This window comes from Mesoplodon bidens, assembly GCF_964165515.1.
Source record: "Mesoplodon bidens genome assembly, chromosome: 2".
NCBI lineage: Eukaryota > Metazoa > Chordata > Mammalia > Artiodactyla > Ziphiidae > Mesoplodon > Mesoplodon bidens.
Window position 1 is genome coordinate 77,591,779 of NC_138177.1, and position 18,062 is coordinate 77,609,840.

The window sequence follows — 18,062 nt, forward strand, 5'->3', positions numbered from 1 at the left end:
GAGGGGATCTAGGGAACAGGATCAAGAAGCAAGGGGTCTACAATTGACCCTTGAACAACATAAGTTTGAACTGCGCAGATCCACTTACATGCAGATATTTTTCAATAAACACTACAGTACTACACAGTCTGCGGTTGGTTGAGCCCTCAGATGCAGAGGAACCATGGATATGGAGGGCTGTTAATTTACAGGTGGATTAACCCTCCCACTTTTCAAGGGTCAAGTGTACTTCAAAGTGTTTTTTTTAACCCTTCATTACTCGATTCATGGGGCTGTCCCCTTCTTTCCAAAAATCATTCATCTGTCGCCTTCTTCTCTGGACACTATCACTGTTATCAAACCTGATGTTAGAAACTTCAGAGGGAAGAAGCAATCACAGTGAGTTGTGTAGTCTCCACCACAGACAAGAATGTCGGGGAGTCTGGCAGCTCCAGAGGTGGTCAGTAGGGTGGTGGTGTGAGCATAAACATGTTTTTCTAAAGCTGGGGCTTGATTAGTGTTGGAAGCAAGGTTCGAGGAAGGAGAGGGAGAGGCTACAGGAAACCCTAGCTTGGCCGAAAGAGGAACCTGGGCATATATTTGGTTTTCCCCTTCATCCTACCCAGCTTGCATCACAAATCAGTTTCCTTTTTAGTTTGGTTCTTCCGTGGGGTTGACTGTCCCCGGTTCCCCTGTGCTAGGCGCCCCTAACCAAATGACCAAATCCATCCCATCCGTCCAGGGCTGTATCTCTGAATCAGTGTTGGGAAGGGTGTGAGATGAAGGAAAGAAACACCTCATACAAGAAAGCCAGGCAGCTTGATCTCAATCAGAGGCTGCTAGGCGTGAGAAGCCAGTGCCTGGCGGTGGGGCTGGGGGTGTTTTAATTGCACAAACCCTCCTCGGGGCTGGGATAAATTTCACTTCTGTGTGCGTGGACAGGTGGCACTGGCTCCCACATCTCTCGAGCTAGGGCTGAGTGGCTGAAATTTCACCCTCAGATTGAAAACTTGGAATGGGACACAAGAGACGCCCCACACCTCCCCCTCTAAACCTAGGAGCCCAGATACATCCTTGGGAGCAGCAGTATATTCCTCACCACACCTCAAGAGGGGTGGTGCGTGTAACATGGTCAGGCTGTGCCTTCGTTACCCTCTCTCTCTTCATCCAGGTGAAAGCTTCTTAATACTGCTGTAGGGGTCACCTCCTCCCCAGATCTGAGGCAATTTAGGTCTCAGAGAGACAGATGGGGGGAAAGGAGTTTGGGAAATAAGGGCTGTAGGAGGGTCGGGCAGCAGCAAGAGCAACGAATTTGATTGTGTTTTTGTTTTCTTTTTTGACTGAGGTAAATAAAAAAGCTGTATCCTGCAACACTTGAAGATAAGAGTCTGTCCACCCCCACATGTTCCAGACTCTGTCACCTTCCTCTACATCAGGCTCTTCCGGTACTGGCTATGCTGGCTGGGCTGTCTGAGGTGGGAGTCGGGGGTCTGCAGGTCCATCTGTCTGTACAGGTCCCTCAGCTCCCTGACTTCCTGCAGCACCCTCTTCGCCTGGCTCCAATTTGATGACGCCTCTCCCAGCAGCCGCTCCGTCTCCAGCAGCAGCTGTTCTGACTCAGAATCGGGAGGAGACCGAGGGGGGTCCTTGGCCTTTCGCTTCCCGTCTCCCAGTCCCTGAACCTCTGCCAGCAGCTCCTGAGTCTTCTCCAGTTTCCTTGCTACCAGGTCCTGGATCCGGGACAGCTGCCCCGGGTGGGGTGGGATGGGGGTCGGGGGGTCCTGGGCCCGCAGTTGGAGGGTGCGGGCTGCGGCAGTGTCCCGCTGAGACAGGATCTCCTCCAGGGAGGCACAGCGGCCTTTTTCTGCGGGGCTCAACTTCTTGGGTGCCTGGGGGGTGTAGGTGGCTCCTCTGTCTGGCTTTTCCCAAAGTCGGGGAAGGCCGCTTGCCCGGTCCGAGGAGGGCTGGATGCGGTCTGAGTCTGCTCTCCGCCGGCTGCCTGCCAGCTGGGCCACAGACTTGTCCAGGTCGACTCGAAAGCTCTCAGCACAGGAGGTTGGTTCCTCAGGGGAAGGGTCTTCCTCCTGGATCAGGTCCAAGGTCAGCATGCCATCCGAGGTAGAGGTTGAAGCCTGGAGAGGGAGAAGGAGGGAGTGAAGGGGGTAGATTGTCGTCAGTGAGCATTTCAGGACTGACTGCCTGAAAGAGAAGCAAGCTGTGGTCATCTCCCTCCTCAACGTGCCTTCCCTGAATGAGAAGCCCCCACTCCTGACACAGCCCTCTGACTTTGTTTGCTATTTCTTATTCCTTTGATAGTGACTTAAACTTCTTTCTTTTATTTTTCTGTGATTTAAAGTAATTTCTCCTGGGGGACTTCCCTGGTGGTCCAGTGTGTAAGACTCCACACTCCCAATGTAGGGGGTCTGGGTTTGATCCCTGGTCAGGGAACTAGATCCTGCATGCATGCCATAACTAAGAGACAGCATGCCACAACTAAGAGGCAGCATGCCGCAACTAAAGACCCTGCGTGCCACAACTAAGACCCAGCACAGCCAAAGTAAGTTAGCAAATAAATATTAAAAAAAATTACCAATTTATTAAAAAAATAATTTCTCCTGCTTGTTTCCCATATTTTCTACTTTACTACGAGCTTCCTGAAGAGTGTCTTTTTCCTCTGTATTGTGGACTCTAAGCATCAGTTGGGTTTGACACATACAGGATGCCTGGTATGGCAGGGTAACTGTCCTTTTCCATCTGTATCCTCTGAGCCACACACCTCAACCCCCTCTGCTATTTGGACCTCAGAACCTCTTGCCTTAAAATAAAACTTGTTCTATTTCCAGAATACTGTAATTTAAAAAAAAGTGGTAAGGGTATTCAGCACCTTATATGTATTGATACATATGTTATTTCAATCATTCCTCACAGCAACCGTTCAAGTGGGCATGATTACTGCCCCACTTTACAGTTGGAGGTGGGCAGCTTCAGAGTATACTGCAAAGCTAGGTTCCAACCCAGTTCTGTCTGATTCCAAAGCCCATGTTCTTTCTTTTTCTAAAAAATTAATTTATTTTATTTTATTTATTTTATTTTTGGCTGTGTTGGGTCTTTGTTGCTGTGTGCGGGCTTTCTCTAGTTGCAGTGAGCGGGGCCTACTCTTCGTTGTGGTGCACGGGTTTCTACTGTGGTGGCTTCTCTTGTTGGAAGCATGGGCTCTAGGTGCACAGGCTTCAGTAGTTGTGGCATGCGGCTCAGTAGTTGTGGCTCACGGGCTCTAGAGCGCAGGCTCAGTAGTTGTGGCGCATGGGCTTAGCTGCTCCGCGGCATGTGGGATCTTCCCGGACCAGGGCTCAGACCCGTGTCCCCTGCATTGGCTGGCGGATTCTTAACCACTGCGCCACCAGGGAGGCCCCCATGCTCTTTCTACTATACCTGACTGCCTCTTTCCCTAGACACTTAGCACTCAGACAAATGAAAGAAAATCCTTGCTCCTCTAAGTGCCTGTGATACATAATGCTGTTATCCGTCAGGATAGCTAGCCACCAGACAGTAGCTTATGTTGCCTTGTACTGTATTCATCTCTTCTACTTTTCACTTCCCTTGTGGGTATATCTCATTTTCCCCAAAGGATGATACATTTATGAGGGCAGGACTTTCAAATTCACAGTAGGTGCTGACTAAATATTTTTGGTTTGGAGGAATCAAGAAAGGGAACAGGGTGGAGGGACTTCCCTAGCCTCTGACCTTGGTACACAAATGCCTCTGGTGGGCTGTCTGAGATACAGTCCTGTCTGAGATGAACTGACATGGAGTTGGCCCATCAGCAATTTTTACTTTCTTATAGTCTTACATACCACAGCCATTAGGTGTCCCCGAGTTGGGGGGCGGCGGGAGTGCTGGATTTTTGCCCTGTCTCGAGTTGGGTGTGCGAGATAGCTGTCCTCCTCAACGGTGACCTGAAGAGATGCACTGTGAGTCATGGGTGTTATTTGGAGACTCTGTCCCAACCCAGCTTCCCCTGAGGCCTGAACATGCCTGGACTGGGAAATAATCCCACCTCATGAACCGTTTCTGAGCAAATCCAAGGGCAAGGGATGTACTGGACATAAAGGGGCTCCTTAAGCTGGCCCAGGGCTGGCCCATGCATCAGAAAGCGGGGAAAGAGGAGTTGGCAGAAAAGACTTAGAAGTTAGAAGGAGAATAGGGTTTCAAAAGGGAAATAAAGAAGCAGAGCGGGTGGGGAGCTAGTAAACGGGGCCCACACCATCATCTTCCCTCTTCAGTGAGTCATTCTGCTCCCTCGCCTCAGCGTCCCCTTCCCCACAATAAACCTCCTGACCTCATCCAAGATGCGGTTCTTGGCTCGGGTGATGGCGGAGTTGAGGGCGTTGATCCATGATTCCTTCTCTTCTGGACTCACTGCCAGGAAGATCAAGTTGGGTGCCTGTGAGGAGAAGATTCTTGTTTCAGTCAGGGTTTTACAGTTGGCCTCACCTTGACAGGGAAGAAATAAGAAATTATCTCATTCTCTTAGACCCAGCTCTTGGAAGGAGAGAGATTCTACTTCTGGAGTCATCCGTAACTTAAGGAAATCAGCCTCTCTTCCTGCAAAATGCCATTGCTTGGAGGCTGTTTTAGAAACGACCAGTGAGGAGCTTAGATGGGTACCAGATATTAATATGGCATTGGAGATCATTAGAGGAGGTTTGGTAAAGGACAGGTACTAAAATAAAGATCTTTAAATGTTTGAAGAAATAGAATGTGACAGGAATGGCTTCCCTGGGTTTCCTCAGACAAGAGAAATTAGATTCAGAATTTCAACCACCTATCACAGTACAGGGAAAAGTGGCTGTCTCCCAAGAGCAGTGTGTTTGTGTGTGTGTGTGTGTGTGTGTGTGTGTGTGTGTGTGTGTTTGACAGAGAGAGAGACAGAGAGAGGGAGAGAGATATGATCTTTGTGGCTGGACAGTTTAAAGGCTGCCTTGCCTGGAAGGAAGGAAATGGCCATGACATTCTCAGGTTAAATAATAAAAGTTGGCAGGAGAGCAATAATTCAGGGCCTCTGAGCCACGAGAGCTGAGAGATCCTGAAGGGGCAGGTGTTCTCCTCTGCTCCCCACACCCCTGACCTGGTCAGTGTTCCAGTGGCCAAGGCGGCAGGCGGAGCATACCGTGTTCCCAGGCTGTTTGGAGTGGGCAAGAGTGAACTTGCTATGATTCTTCTTGCTCCTGCTCTTGGATTTCCGGAGCTCTTCACACTTCTCATAGTCACTCAGGTCAAACACCTCTTGAATATTTTTCTCATCTTTTACCTAGGGGAGGGTTGGAGGTGAGTGCTGAGGATAAAATTACTTAGTCCCTTCTCCCAAATTGTTAGTTATTGACCAGTCTTGGGAACCCAAAGAAGCCTGAGAGGGGAGGGATGACAGGTTAGGAAAAGGCTGTCCTACCCAAGGCCCACAGAGGCCTGACAGTGGGGGGCAGCCCCCATGTCCTGATTCCTCAGGTGGGTTTCCATTTAAACCCCTTGTCCCCACTCCCCTCAGCCAAGCTACCGTTTCCAGAGCCCCAGTAGGTCTCTCTTCACTGTGACTCCCACTTTGTCCTTCAAAGGACATGGTTACAGGGCTAACAGTTTAATCCTATCATCCTGAAGTAAGCAAGACCCGGATGGCCCTTGATTGTCCAGAGGGAGGAGGTAAAGGCAGGGCCAATATCAGGGGATGTCTGGAGGGAACAAGGGCTGCCCCCGCCCTTCCCTGTCTTATGTTTATGCTGTTGCCTTCTTATCCATCCCATTATCCCCTGGTTCCTTCCTTAAATATATACTATTATGAAGAGACTGATCTATCTCCTTCTTTTCAGAAGCTTCAGCACCATAGGAACAGCAGCCCCTGTGTTCAGTTTGTTGAGTTTGTTCAGACAGGGTGAAAAATACACCTGTAGTTCCTACCCCTCCTTCTTCCTTCCAAGGTACCATGACAACCCAACCTAGCTCCTGTGGGCTTGAGAAGCCACTTAAATCATCCACTGCTCTCTAGGCAAAGATGCATTTATACTCTCCCTGGAGGACTACTTGGAAAAAAGTGTTCTGCTACCTGTTTCCACGATTCCAGTTTGAGCCCTTACTTCCAGGAAGTTCTTCCTTGTGTCTAAACTGAGCCCTTCATGCTTGTAGAATCTATCTTGCACCCGGTTCCACTCTCAGCATTTCTATCCATCATTTGGCTCTTAACTCTCTTGTTGAAAGTCTAATCAGAGACCACAGTTCCGTCTACATCCTCCAACCCCAACCAGCCTTTCATGAGTGCCACAAAGCAAATTCTACTAACATTTCTGCCAAGGTCCGTTTTAAACTTCTCAGGGTTTTTTCTCCTCTCCCCTAAGGTATTCCCATAGCCCTAATCCTCTGAAGCTGTGATTTGGCTTGCAAGAGGAAAGAAGTCTTCATCACTGGCCTGGACAGAGCAGCCTGTGATTAGAAAACCCTTTCACCCTCTGCTACTTGCGCCTGGGATTGGAAGACCCTGTGGAATGAGCTGTTCAGGTTTTCCTGGGATGAGAGATGAAAACCACCAGCACTTGTCTTGTTAAAACTAAACAGTCAAAAGTAGCCTCATATGTTCCTTGGAAGACATCTACCCTCCCTGACTGGAAGTATTTCACAAGAGTCCCCACGTCTCAAGCTCTGAAATAGGAATTGTGTGCCTGGAGGTGACTTCATCTATCCGCCTGGTTCTCTAGTCCATCCCCCAGCCGATCTCTGCTCTTGTATCTGCCTGTCCTTCTGACTTGGCGCTCGACCCAGGGGGCTGACACAGGCTCATTTAGGTGAATGGCTGCTCATACACCCACCTTTCTTTGTTTCCACGTGGCCTGGCTCCTCCAGGGCTCTCCTCTATCCTGGGCTCCCGGGTTTTGGACTAGGAAGTGACCAGAAGCCTTGAAGGCTTGTAGGTGAAAGTGGACAAGATGCTGGCAAGGGGTGTCCCAGAACAATTCCCAGAAACATGGAAGCAGGGATGCAGGGTGATGCATCACTCCTCTTCCCCTCCTTCCTCAGAGCTGAGACTATCAGCAGAGGCCAGAAATCTTGGAGAGGAAAGTGCTGGGTGTGAGTATGTAGCCAGGGGAAAAGAGTTACTTGTTCTGTTTTCCTTAGGGGAGGGGAGGGGAACGGAAGGGGAGGGGAACGGAGGGGAAGGGAAGGGAAAGGGAGATATTCTGGCTTGGACACGACTGATAAGGAGCTCTGGGGAGCAGAAGACATTGACAGAGGTTAGCCCTTCATAAGGCAGGGGTAGGAGATGGGGTAAAGCAAGCAGTGAAACAAGCATACTCCAGTGCCCAGGGAAGATGGACAACTCCAAGACCCTAGTTCTCCACTGTATTGTTTTTGCCCATCTAATTCCCACAGTCTCATTTATAATTACCACCCACAAAAGTCAACCCTTTCCCCTGATTCTTTCTCCTTAGCCCACAGAAAGGAATTTTTCCCATGCTTGCCAAAAAAAGATGCCCTGAACTCAATTTCCTCTACCATGAGGTCTCCCTAAGGTCTAGTTTCTGTTCTTATACATCAGCTCCATGATCATAAGGTGCCCTTTGACTAAGAATGAAGAAAACGATTATTAACAACAAATACAGAAGGATTTCTTTGGTGGGGGCAATTGCAAAAAAAGACTGGTGCAAATTCTAGGGGAGAGGGTTAGGGATTTCCTGCATTAACATGTAAATTACTGGGATTTCCCTGGTGGTCCAGAGGGTAAGACTCCGAGCTTCCCAATGCAGGCGCTGGGGTTCAATCCCTGGTCAGGGAACTAGATCCTGCGTGCATGCTGCAACTAAGAGTCCGCATGCCACAACTAAAGATCCCACAGGACGCAACAAAGATCCTGCGCGCCACAACTAAGACCCAGTGCAGCCAAAATAATAAATAAATAAAATTTTAAAAGCCCATGTAAATTACAAACATCATACTATACTAAAAAAAATCTTGACTCTGTTGGCTCTGGAGCTTTTGGGAAGTGGACAGAATAAAGCCTATAGTCCTTGATCAGTTTCACCTTTAACCTAGGCCTTTGTAGCGTGGAAACTGGCCCCAAAGAAGAGTACTACCAATAGGCTTGTTCCCTCTTTTCCTATGCCTTTCAAAGCAGTGGGCAGTTGGCCCCATGATCGGTCAGATGCTCCTGACTCACAGGACATCAGACATCCTAAGCTGAGGTCATTCCATCCTTTCCCCTGTCTCAGTACCCCTTCCTCCACAAACAAGGGTCAACTACGCTCTTTTGCCCCCGACTCTGTTCTTTGAACAAATACAAACAAGAAAAAGATGTCTTGTTTCTTCTACCCTTTCCCTGATCACATGTTTTCCCCACTGACGTGTGGGAAGTTCTCCCTGATTGCTCACTAGAGTTTCCTGCCATTATGGAGTTCAGGGAAGACAGGAGATACACTTTGACACTTGCCTAAGAAGAAAAAAAAAAAAGCCAAAAAAACCCCCTGGAAAGCCCACAAATTGTGGAAAAACCTTGGGTAGGATTTGGGGTTGGGTAGAGGTGACCCTTAAAAATAAATTCTCCTGTCAGTGTTTTCTCACCTCGCTCCATCACCAAGTTCTCAGCTTAGTGTAAACAGCAAGGTTTAAATACCCTTATGAGGGATCTCTTTGGCCCTGGCACAGCTTAGTTCTTTCTTAGCTGCCTCAGTAGATGTCCTGTTCAGATGAATACTTTCTCTAGGACTGCGCATGTGTCTATTTCAATACCATAAAAGGATTTATTTACCTAAATATAGTCTATGCAGAAAGCAGGAGGTTAGAACTCAGGGAGGACTTCCCAGTTAGCCCTGGGTGAGGAAATACAGAATGGGGGCGGGTGGAGGGTCATCCTACCAGGGGAACTCAGGACAGTCTCCTAGGCGATGCTGACATAGTCGCAGAGGTAGGGACTGGAATGACTTCTAACCCACGGAGGGGCAATTTCAGTTTCTCAATATTACTATGTGTCATTTGTCCCAAGAATTAGAGATAACAGAGAGAATAATCTGGATTCAATATGTGGGCTCAGGTTCTGACCCAATGTGGACTGTGGTTTTCATTTTAACTATAGCCCCAAAGAACCACAGACACACAGGGGTTCATAACTCCATTCTCCCTTCTGATATAACTGGTGGGGGGCAGCTGGGCAGGTAGGAATGGAGAATGAGTTCCTTGCTTCTTTTTTTTTCAGTGGAGTGGGGATGGGGAACAGAGAACATGTTGGTTAGGGACACTGGCTTCAACAGAAATAAATGCCACTTACAAATACTCTACCTGAGGTCATGTGAGACTGACCCTGGGTTGTATGTGTGTTTTCTGTGATTCAGGGCAGCTGTACTACTGATATGACTTGCATATGTCCCTGTGAGAGACAGGAAAGGGGAGGCTAGCTGGGTTGGGGTGGGGAGGGCAGGAAGGAGTGGAGAATAAGTTGAACAGTGTTTCAGCAGCAACAGCAAAGAAAAAATAATCCTACGGTCAGCTAGAGGCCAGGATAGGGTAGGGGCCAGCAGGGGACACTTAAAACTTTTGGGACATTCTTGGGAGGGAGTTATCATGGTTGTCAGCAAGGTATTTCCAAAGAAAAATTTTTAAATAAGATGCAAACTCAACTTCTAATTCTAACTCCAGTCTCCTCATTAAAGGGTGACCTTTCTCTGTAGATAAGATGGGGGTAGAGACCAACCGGACCGCTGAACTAGCTTTTGGAACAAAATGAGGGATGAGGTAAGGGGGAGATGAGAAGTAGATAAGACCCTTGAGGAGAGACAAAGTGGGGACTATGAGAAAACAGGGATAGTTAGCGGCAAAGGGCACCTACCTCTTTTTCGGAGATGTAGAGCTGGTCCCCTTTCAGCACCACGTAGCGGTTTTTCCAAATCTCCCTGAAAATCCCTTTCCCGCAGAATTTCCGGACCCAGCCGACCTTCTCAGGCGGTGCAGACTGATGATTTCCATCCTGAGGCCCCTGCCCCCCGAGCCAGATGAGAACCACACGATTAGGTGATTACAGCTTTTTCCTCCTCCCGTTCCGTCCCCGGCGCCCTCCTCAGTCCCCGGTCCCCTCCTTCCCGCGTCCGCCCCGCCGCAGCTGGAGTCTGGGAGACCCGCGTTCTATCCCCACTTCTTCAAAGCCTTTCACTCCAAGGAACTCGCTTCCCCATCGCTCCCCTCCCCCTTCTCCCAAATAAACAACTGGAACTGCCAGTGGAAGGGGTGAGGGCCGGGCTGGAGCCGAGGGGTGGCCTTCGGGTCTCCGCCGGGCCCCCCGCCCCCTCCCCCAGCCTCCCTCCTCGCCGCGCCGGGATTAACGGCATTTTATTTTATTTCTCATTGTCTTCTCGCCGCTGCAGAGCGCGATGCCGGCGGCCGCCCGCCGCCCGAGGAAGGGGAGGCCGGGGGTCGGGCAGAAACTCAGCCAAGTTAACCCCCAGCCCAAGTAAACAAACAAAAGCCCCCGCCGGTGCCTCGTCGTGGGGCCCAGCGCGCCGAGGCCGAGGCTAAGGGGACCGGCGACCGGGCCACGGGGCGGAAGGAGGGGGCTGGCGCGGGGCGTCCCCGGCCCCCAACCCGGCCGCCCGCGGCCCCGACGGGGCTGGGGTCCTCGGGGCACAAAGTCAGCGGCGGGCACGGGGCGGGCGGGTGCACTCACCCGCTTGGTGGAATTGTTCTTCTTCATCATTCCGGGCGGGCGGGCGGGCGCGGGCGCCGAGGGGCGGCCCCGCGTCGGGGGCCGAGGCCGCTTTGAGGGGGCTCCTGCCCAGGGGGAGGGTGCGGAGAGGACCCCGGCGCCGCCGCCGCCGCTCCTCCCTCCCTCCCTCTCCCCTTCTTTGTAGCTCCGGTTACACTAAAGGCCGGCCTCCCTCGCGCTCGCACACACACGCACGCCCGCTCCCCGCCCCTCGGCGCCCTCCATCCCGGCGCCCACGCGGCCCGGGCCCCCGAAAGCTCCTCCGCCGCCCGCCCGCCCGGCCCGGCCCGGCCCGGCCGCTCCCCCGGCCCGGCGCGCTGTGGGCGGCCCAGCCCGCGCCCCGCAGCTCCATCCACCCGCCCGCTGACGTTGCGAGTTCAGAATAAAGGGCGAATCGCCGAGCCGGAGAGAGTGCGCTCCCTCCACCCCCCTCCTTTGTTTCTGACTCACTGAGGGTGAAGAAGACAGACCTAAACCCCGCCGGAGAACGGCGTCTGAAGGGGCAGGGAGTCCGAGACTCGCACAGACCGCCGGAGCGAGAGGTGGAGCCAGAAAAGACAGCCCGGGCCGACCTGACGAGAGAGACGGCAGGGGCGGATGGAGCGGATGATAGAGAGACAGGGAGGTTTATGAAGACCGGCGATAACCTAGATCGGGATCCTCTCCCCCTCAAAGCCAAAACAAAAACAAGAACGTGAGCTGGGAGGGCGCGTTACCCAGGACTGGCAACTGGAATTCACACTCCCTAGGTGGTACAGATAGTGGTCTGGGCAGGTCAACCGTTGGGGAAAAGTTTTATGCTTCGGAGGGTACCGATGTGTAGGGCGACTCCGTGGAAGAGAAGTTAATATTAATACACATTTCTTCTAGCTTACAAAGCCTCAGGCCTTAACTGAGCCTCAGGAGAATAACCCTAAGTACGAGGTACATATTATGATCTCCATTGCACAGAGAGAAAAGTGAGATTCAGAATGGCTGAGGGATTTGCAGACACACTGTACGTGCTGGCAGGAATAGAACTGTCTGTCTCCAGAGCCCTGGTCTGTTAGACCAAGTGGCTTTACAGACAAGCTCCAGGTGAGGCTTAAACTTCCTACTGCCTGGTATCTCTCCCTGATGCACTGACATGTAAAAATTCCATCCTGTCTACCGCAATGCCCAGAGGATGCCCTAGCTGGAGAAGGCTCTGCTGATCACCCCTAAGCCATATCTGCCTCAGAGCCCACACACCAGCATCTTGGTAACTTCATTTTTTTCCCCAGTACCCATTTAATGGGAAGAGGAAAGTCAGGAAACCTAGGTTTGGGTACTAGTTTCATCACTGCCCCGTGGCCTTTGGTCAAGTCACTGAATTTCTTTGGGCCTCAGTTCCTCTACATATTAAGTAGTGACTGCCAATTCCATCAACAAGGAAAGATAGGGGAATATATGAGATAACCCATGAAAGTCCTTTAAAAATACAGTATTGCCCTCTAGGGCTAATTACTAAATAATAATGAGCTAACGAACACATTGCCTGGCATATGGTAGGCAGACAGTAACTTCAAAATGAATACAAATCCCTGGCACAGAGAAGCAGGAAAAAGAAAGGACCCCTTTTTTTTAGAGATGTCTCAAGATAAAAGAAAATGTTGGCCAAATTAAGGAGTGGAGTGGTCTTGACTTTTTCTGGTATCTGTCAAATAAAGGAGTGAGCTTCTCTCTTTTCCGAGCCCCCCTTTTCCCCTAACCCAATAATATTCCTCTTAACCTCTTTTCATTTACCATACTAATTAATTCCTGTATTTTAGACTCATATAGAAATGTATCCTTTCAAAATGCTCTCATACATCATTTCTTTAAATCTCTAGTGCCACCTTGTGAGGTATATATCAATAGAATAAATATTATTCCCACTTGGAAAATGAGGAAACAGGGCATGGCAAATCAACGGACTTGCCCAAGTTTACACAGCAAGTTACTGGCTAAATAGATTAGAATCTAGGTTTTCTGACTCCACTCTGTTTAGGTTTCATACACACACACACACACACACACACACACACACACACACACTCCCCTTCCCACCATCTCTATTTCCCACCCTCTCTATTTAAAAAGTGATTTAAAAAGAATGAGAAAATCCAGGGTATCTTTATAAGTAAGGAAGCAAAATGTCCCATCATACTGGTGAGAACACTACCCTGTTGGATCTTTTGAGGGCTTGCTTGCCAGGTAGATAGGAGTGGTTTGGACTTTTAGTTTAAATAGATTCCGGTTTATGGGGAAAAAAGTAATTCATGACTTGCCCCATCTTCCTTTAGTCAGCAAATATTTGAGCACGTCCTGTATACAAGGTACTAGGGTCCTATGTGCTATATCAGGCAGGAGCTGGAGCTTTGTGGAACATCAGGCAGAGGGACTCCTAAAAAATCAAAACCCTCCAAAGTAATTTTCAGATTCCAGACCAGATGCATGTGGGCTGGAGAACCTTCCTTGCCTATTTGCTCCTGGAGATGTTACATAAATCTCTGGTTTTCTCTCTCATTAACCTGCACCACTGCACTGCCTCATCTTATCATCCTGCCCCTACCTTCCCTTACTTTGTCTCCCTTTGTCTTGCTACTCATCCCTCTTCCCATAAGCCATACTCCTCCCCTGGCCTGTTCCTCAAGCTTTACTTCTCTCCACCAGGTGAACCTTGTGGCACCTGACTTGGGATCTATGAACTGAGACTATTTCTGAAGACCAACTCATAAGTGAGAAATCTCAGAGTAACAACTTATGGGCTCCTTTTCTCATTTTCACAGCACTGTCTCCTCAGTGAGCTTGACATTACCGCACACACAAACCACAAAAATAACTCAGATAACTCAATGTCCTTCTTTGGTGGAGATAAGATACTGGGGGAGGGCTTCGCGGGGGGGCTTCCCTGGGGGGCTTCCCTGGTGGCGCAGTGGTTGAGAGTCCGCCTGCCGATGCAGGGGACACGGGTTCGTGCCCCGGTCCGGGAAGGTCCCACATGCCGCGGAGCGGCTGGGCCCGTGAGCCATGGCCGCTGAGCCTGCGCGTCCGGAGCCTGTGCTTTGCAACGGGAGAGGCCACAACAGTGAGAGGCCCGTGTACCGCATAAAACAAAACAAAACAATCAAAAAAAACCACTGGGAGTACTCATGGTGGGGTTACCTCCCTAACTGCATCACCATGGATAAGACACAACTGTCAGTAGCTTTATTCTTAAATTGACTATTTTATAAGTAACTCCACTTAAGCGACGAAGTGAGCCATCAGAGATAAGGATTTTGAATTGCTGCCTGCATATTTACTGGGCAAAAACTGTTATCCAAACAGTTGTTTACCTAAAAACAAGCACCTTGGCTTTTGTAGAGTAAATGGGACATAGAGGTTTTGACTAGGCATTTCAATCTCTGGAAGAGAGGTCATTAAAAGCATGAGACCTGGGCTTCCCTGGTGGAGCAGTGGTTGAGAGTCCGGCTGCCGATGCAGGGGACACGGGTTCGTGCCCCAGTCCGGGAAGATCCCACATGCCGCGGAGCGGCTGGGCCCGTGAGCCATGGCCGCTGAGCCTGCGCGTCTGGAGCCTGTGCTCCGCAACGGGAGAGGCCACAACAGTGAGAGGCCCGCATACCGAAAAAAAAAAAAAAAAAAAAAAAAAACCCATGAGACCTTAATTAAAATGACTTTTTTAGGGACTTCCCTAGCGGTCCAGTGGTTAAGAGTCCACGCTTCCACTGCAGGGGGCCCTGGTCAGGGAACTAAGATCCCGCATGCCGCGTGGTGCGGCCAAAAGATTGAAAAACAAATGATGTTTTTAAAGGGAAAAAATAAAGGACTGGTAATAATGTAATCAGCTCTGTAAATCTTTTTTTTTTTTTTTTATTGCGGTACGCGGGCCTCTCCCTGTTGTGGCCTCTCCCGTTGCGGAGCACAGGCTCCGGACGCGCAGGCTCAGGCCATGGCTCACGGGCCTAGCTGCTCCGCGGCATGTGGGATCTTCCCGGACTGGGGCACGAACCCGTGTCCCCTGCATCGGCAGGCGGACTCTCAACCACTGCGCCACCAGGGAAGCCCTCAGCTCTGTAAATCTTAAATAAAAATATGAATCTTTGATCCTTAAGAAAGAAATGCCAACTTCTGGCATAAAACATCCTGAAGGTAAGGCTCATTTCTTAGACTTAAAAAAAATTTTTTTTTGGCTGCACTGCACAGCATGCGGGATCTTAGTTCCCTGACCAGGGCCCCCTGCAGTGGAAGCAAGGAGTCATAACCACTGGATAGCCAGGGAAGTCCCTAGACTTCTTGATATTGTTAGCTGAGTAGGCACAATGGAAGCAGGTGAATAATGAGGAGAATGCTATTAGAAAAGTCTCTGTTCTTATTCTTATTTCAGAGTTATCTTGCCAAGAGAAAGGCAAGCACAGGTAATCCTGCTTGGAGGAAGGAGGTTTCTGTTTATTTGAAAAGACTATGTAACTTGTAAAACGCTTCATTTAAAACTTGTCTCCCCTAGCCTTAAAAGTAAGGCTGCCTTACTTTTATTATTATTTTAAAAAAAAACCAACCAAAACAGAACAGAACTTATTAGATCTTAGCTCTTAGCTGTAATATAGACAAAAGGCTTAGGGCTTCGCATGAGTGTAAGGAGAAGAAACAGTGGTCGAGAGCTGAGAGGAATGGGGAAAAGGGAGATGGATCAGATGACCCTTCACCTCTTCCCTCTACTTCTTGAACTGCTGATTAATGTAGTGGGAGGATGACAGGAATCCAACCATTTTGTGTAGTGATTTTGTATCTCCAACTTGGGGACAGCAGTCAATCTTATTTACTATCATTAGTCAAATTTCCTTGGGTGGTTTACTATATACCAAAGTTCTAAGTGTTTTAAATGTATTCTCTCATTTCATCTAGTCCTTATGCTCCTATGAGGAGGTACTTTATTACTCTCCTTTTTTTTTTTTTTTTTTTGCGGTACGCGGGCCTCTCACTGTTGTGGTCTCTCCCGTTGCAGAGCACAGGCTCCGGACGCGCAGGCTCAGCGGCCACGGCTCACGGGCCCAGCCGCTCCGTGGCATGTGGGATCTTCCCACACCGGGGCACGAACCCGTGTCCCCTGCATCAGCAGGCGGACTCTCAACCACTGCGCCACCAGGGAAGCCCTACTCTCTTTTTATAGATGAGGAACCTGAGCCACAGAGACTTAATAACATTCCCAAAGCCACATAACTTGACACAGATTTGAGCCTAGGCTATCTGATGCTAGAGAATGTTAATCAACATAAAAGAAAGGTTTAAAAATTTTATTACAGCACGCCAAAGAGGGACTGTGATATGATTTGAGCACACGCTAATTTCCTGGTATTAATGACATTATCAGTTTCCACTGCTTTCAAGAGAAGTGAAATTGATATCAGTGGTTAAGAGTCCACGCTTCCACTGCAGGGGGCCCTGGTCAGGGAACTAAGATCCCACATGCCGCGTGGTGCGGCCAAAAGATTGAAAAAAAAAATGATGACTCATTTTAAAATGAGTCATTTAAAACAAATAAACAAACAAACAAACAAATAAATTTATTTATTTATGGCTGCATTAGCTCTTCGTTGCTGCACGCAGGCTTTCTCCAGTTGCGGTGAGCGGGGGTGACTCTTCGTTGCAGTGTGTGGGCTTCTCATTGCAGTGGCTTCTCTTGTTGCAGAGCACGGGCTCTAGATGCATGGGCTTCAGAAGTTGTGGCATGTGGGCTCTAGAGCACAGGCTCAGTAGTTGTGGTGCACGGGCTTAGTTGCTCCGCAGCATGTGGGATCATCCCAGCCCAGGGATTGAACCTGAGTCCCCTGCATCAGCAGGTGGATTCTTAACCACTGTGCCACTAGGGAAGTCCCATTGACACCAGAATTTATTATTTGTCTCGACATACTTTACATATCCTTTGGGTAGAGGCAATGCCTTCTCTAAGTTTGGTGTAAAGCCAGCTCATGCCTCATCACATAAATAGTTATTAACCCCAAAGAAACAAAAACAAATCACTTGTGTCTTTTCAGAAAATGGATTTTTATTGTAGCCATACATGGTTTCTCAGTACCACAGAAAATTGCAATTTAGGAACAATTTTTGGATGGCTCTTACAGAAATATGATGGGTTTTCAGAAATGACTTGTTCAGGAATGTGGTTAATGAAAAATAAAAGGGGTCAAGAGAAGAGTCTATAGTATGTGCATCTAATTTTTACTTTTTAAAACTCCTTTAAGCTCTGATAACCCTTTTCTCAAGTAAGATCCCAACAAAATTTGCCAGAAACTAAAGTGATTGTGCTATCAAATACAAGGAATACATTTATTTATTTGATAAAGAAAACATGAGAAAAGTGGGTTGGAATGGGCTCAGACTTATTCTCAACTCACCACTGGAATCTTGGTGTCTGTGCCAACAGTTCAGGATTCAGCAGGCTACCTGGAGATGGGTTATAACAAGAAGCACAAAACCCAAGGCTCTTCTCCAACACCCCTCTGGTCAGTGGAGAAAGCCTGCAGCGAGGCAAGAGGGGAAGTTGCGCCATTCTTCTCACCTCTCCATCACCATTTCATCTTCTGCTTGCTAACCTTGATGTAACTTGAGAGCTGTCCCTGCTTCGGCTGTGCAGTCCAGAAGCCAGAACTTCCTCTAGGAAACTGACCAGTAGACTTGAGGTTACTCAAGGGGAAAAAAAAAGCATCTCCAAAACAGAATGTCTTGCTCATGACATTTAACTAGATGAAAGGATATCATGAATAGAATGGAAGAAGCACTGATCTAATATTTGGGTGCAGAACAGAAGCACCAGTTGAGCACTAAAACATCCAGACTAGAAGGAGAACCCCTTTGTGCGCTTCCCCAGGGTTCTCACTGTGTCTTTTAGCGTTAAACTTGTAAGATCTGTTAAGACTAATATTTCAAGTTTGAAATTTCTAGTCAGGAACCCAGAATTTTTAAGGGCAAGGCTATTGTACATCAACTCAGAACCATGTTATATCAGCACCTCTTATCTAAACTCCTGAAACTGCCTCAGAACTTGTATTGTGCCTCTAGTCTTTTCTTTATCCAGTCTACTCTCCAAAGTGGCACCACTTTTCTAAGATACAGATTATATCCTGTTGCATACTCTCCCCTCTTCTGCTTTAAAACCTTTATTTTGCTTACAGAATAATATACAGATTAAAATTCAAGGCCCTTCATAATGTGGCCTCATAATAATACTTGTATTTCTTTTGTTCTGAGAACTGGTTTGAGCTGTGTGTAGTATAAACATAGTATATGTATATATGCTATTATCCTCATTTAAAAAATGAAGAAACCAAGCTATAGAGAAGTTAAGTGA

The 18,062-nt window shown here is 48.7% G+C and overlaps 2 protein-coding genes across 5 annotated transcripts in view; both read right to left on the reverse strand.

Moving 5' to 3' along the window:
• Positions 1-1,295: 1,295 nt before the first annotated feature.
• Positions 1,296-11,096, reverse strand: PLEKHO1 (pleckstrin homology domain containing O1). Its single transcript, XM_081225549.1, has 6 exons — positions 10,673-11,096; positions 9,842-9,988; positions 5,150-5,290; positions 4,319-4,423; positions 3,834-3,935; positions 1,296-2,111 (listed from the first exon to the last, which is right to left on the reverse strand). The coding sequence occupies exons 1-6, from the start codon at positions 10,700-10,702 to the stop codon at positions 1,407-1,409; spliced, it is 1,230 nt and encodes a 409-aa protein (XP_081081675.1). The 5' UTR covers positions 10,703-11,096; the 3' UTR covers positions 1,296-1,406.
• Positions 9,848-18,062, reverse strand: part of VPS45 (vacuolar protein sorting 45 homolog) — a 75,608-nt gene continuing 67,393 nt past the window's right edge. For 2 of the 4 annotated variants that reach the window (XM_081225544.1, XM_081225542.1), the window contains one exon: positions 16,736-17,376. In XM_081225544.1, the coding sequence (XP_081081670.1) occupies positions 17,289-17,376 (88 nt within the window). In that variant the 3' untranslated portion in view covers positions 16,736-17,288. Of the gene's footprint in view, positions 9,989-11,161; positions 11,284-16,735; positions 17,399-18,062 lie in introns of those variants that run through there. The other 2 variants (XM_081225540.1, XM_081225545.1) reach the window with 2 other exon arrangements.

Excerpts from the sequence above, each read along its gene's own strand:
- PLEKHO1 (XM_081225549.1), bottom strand. The coding sequence starts at position 10,702 with ATGATGAAGAAGAACAATTCCACCAAGCGG. Across the intron at positions 5,291-9,841 it reads TCTACATCTCCGAAAAAGAG|GTAAAAGATGAGAAAAATAT; the intron begins GTAGGTGCCCTT and ends ACCCTCCCCTAG. Across the intron at positions 2,112-3,833 it reads GGGGACACCTAATGGCTGTG|GCTTCAACCTCTACCTCGGA; the intron begins GTATGTAAGACT and ends CTCCCTCTCCAG.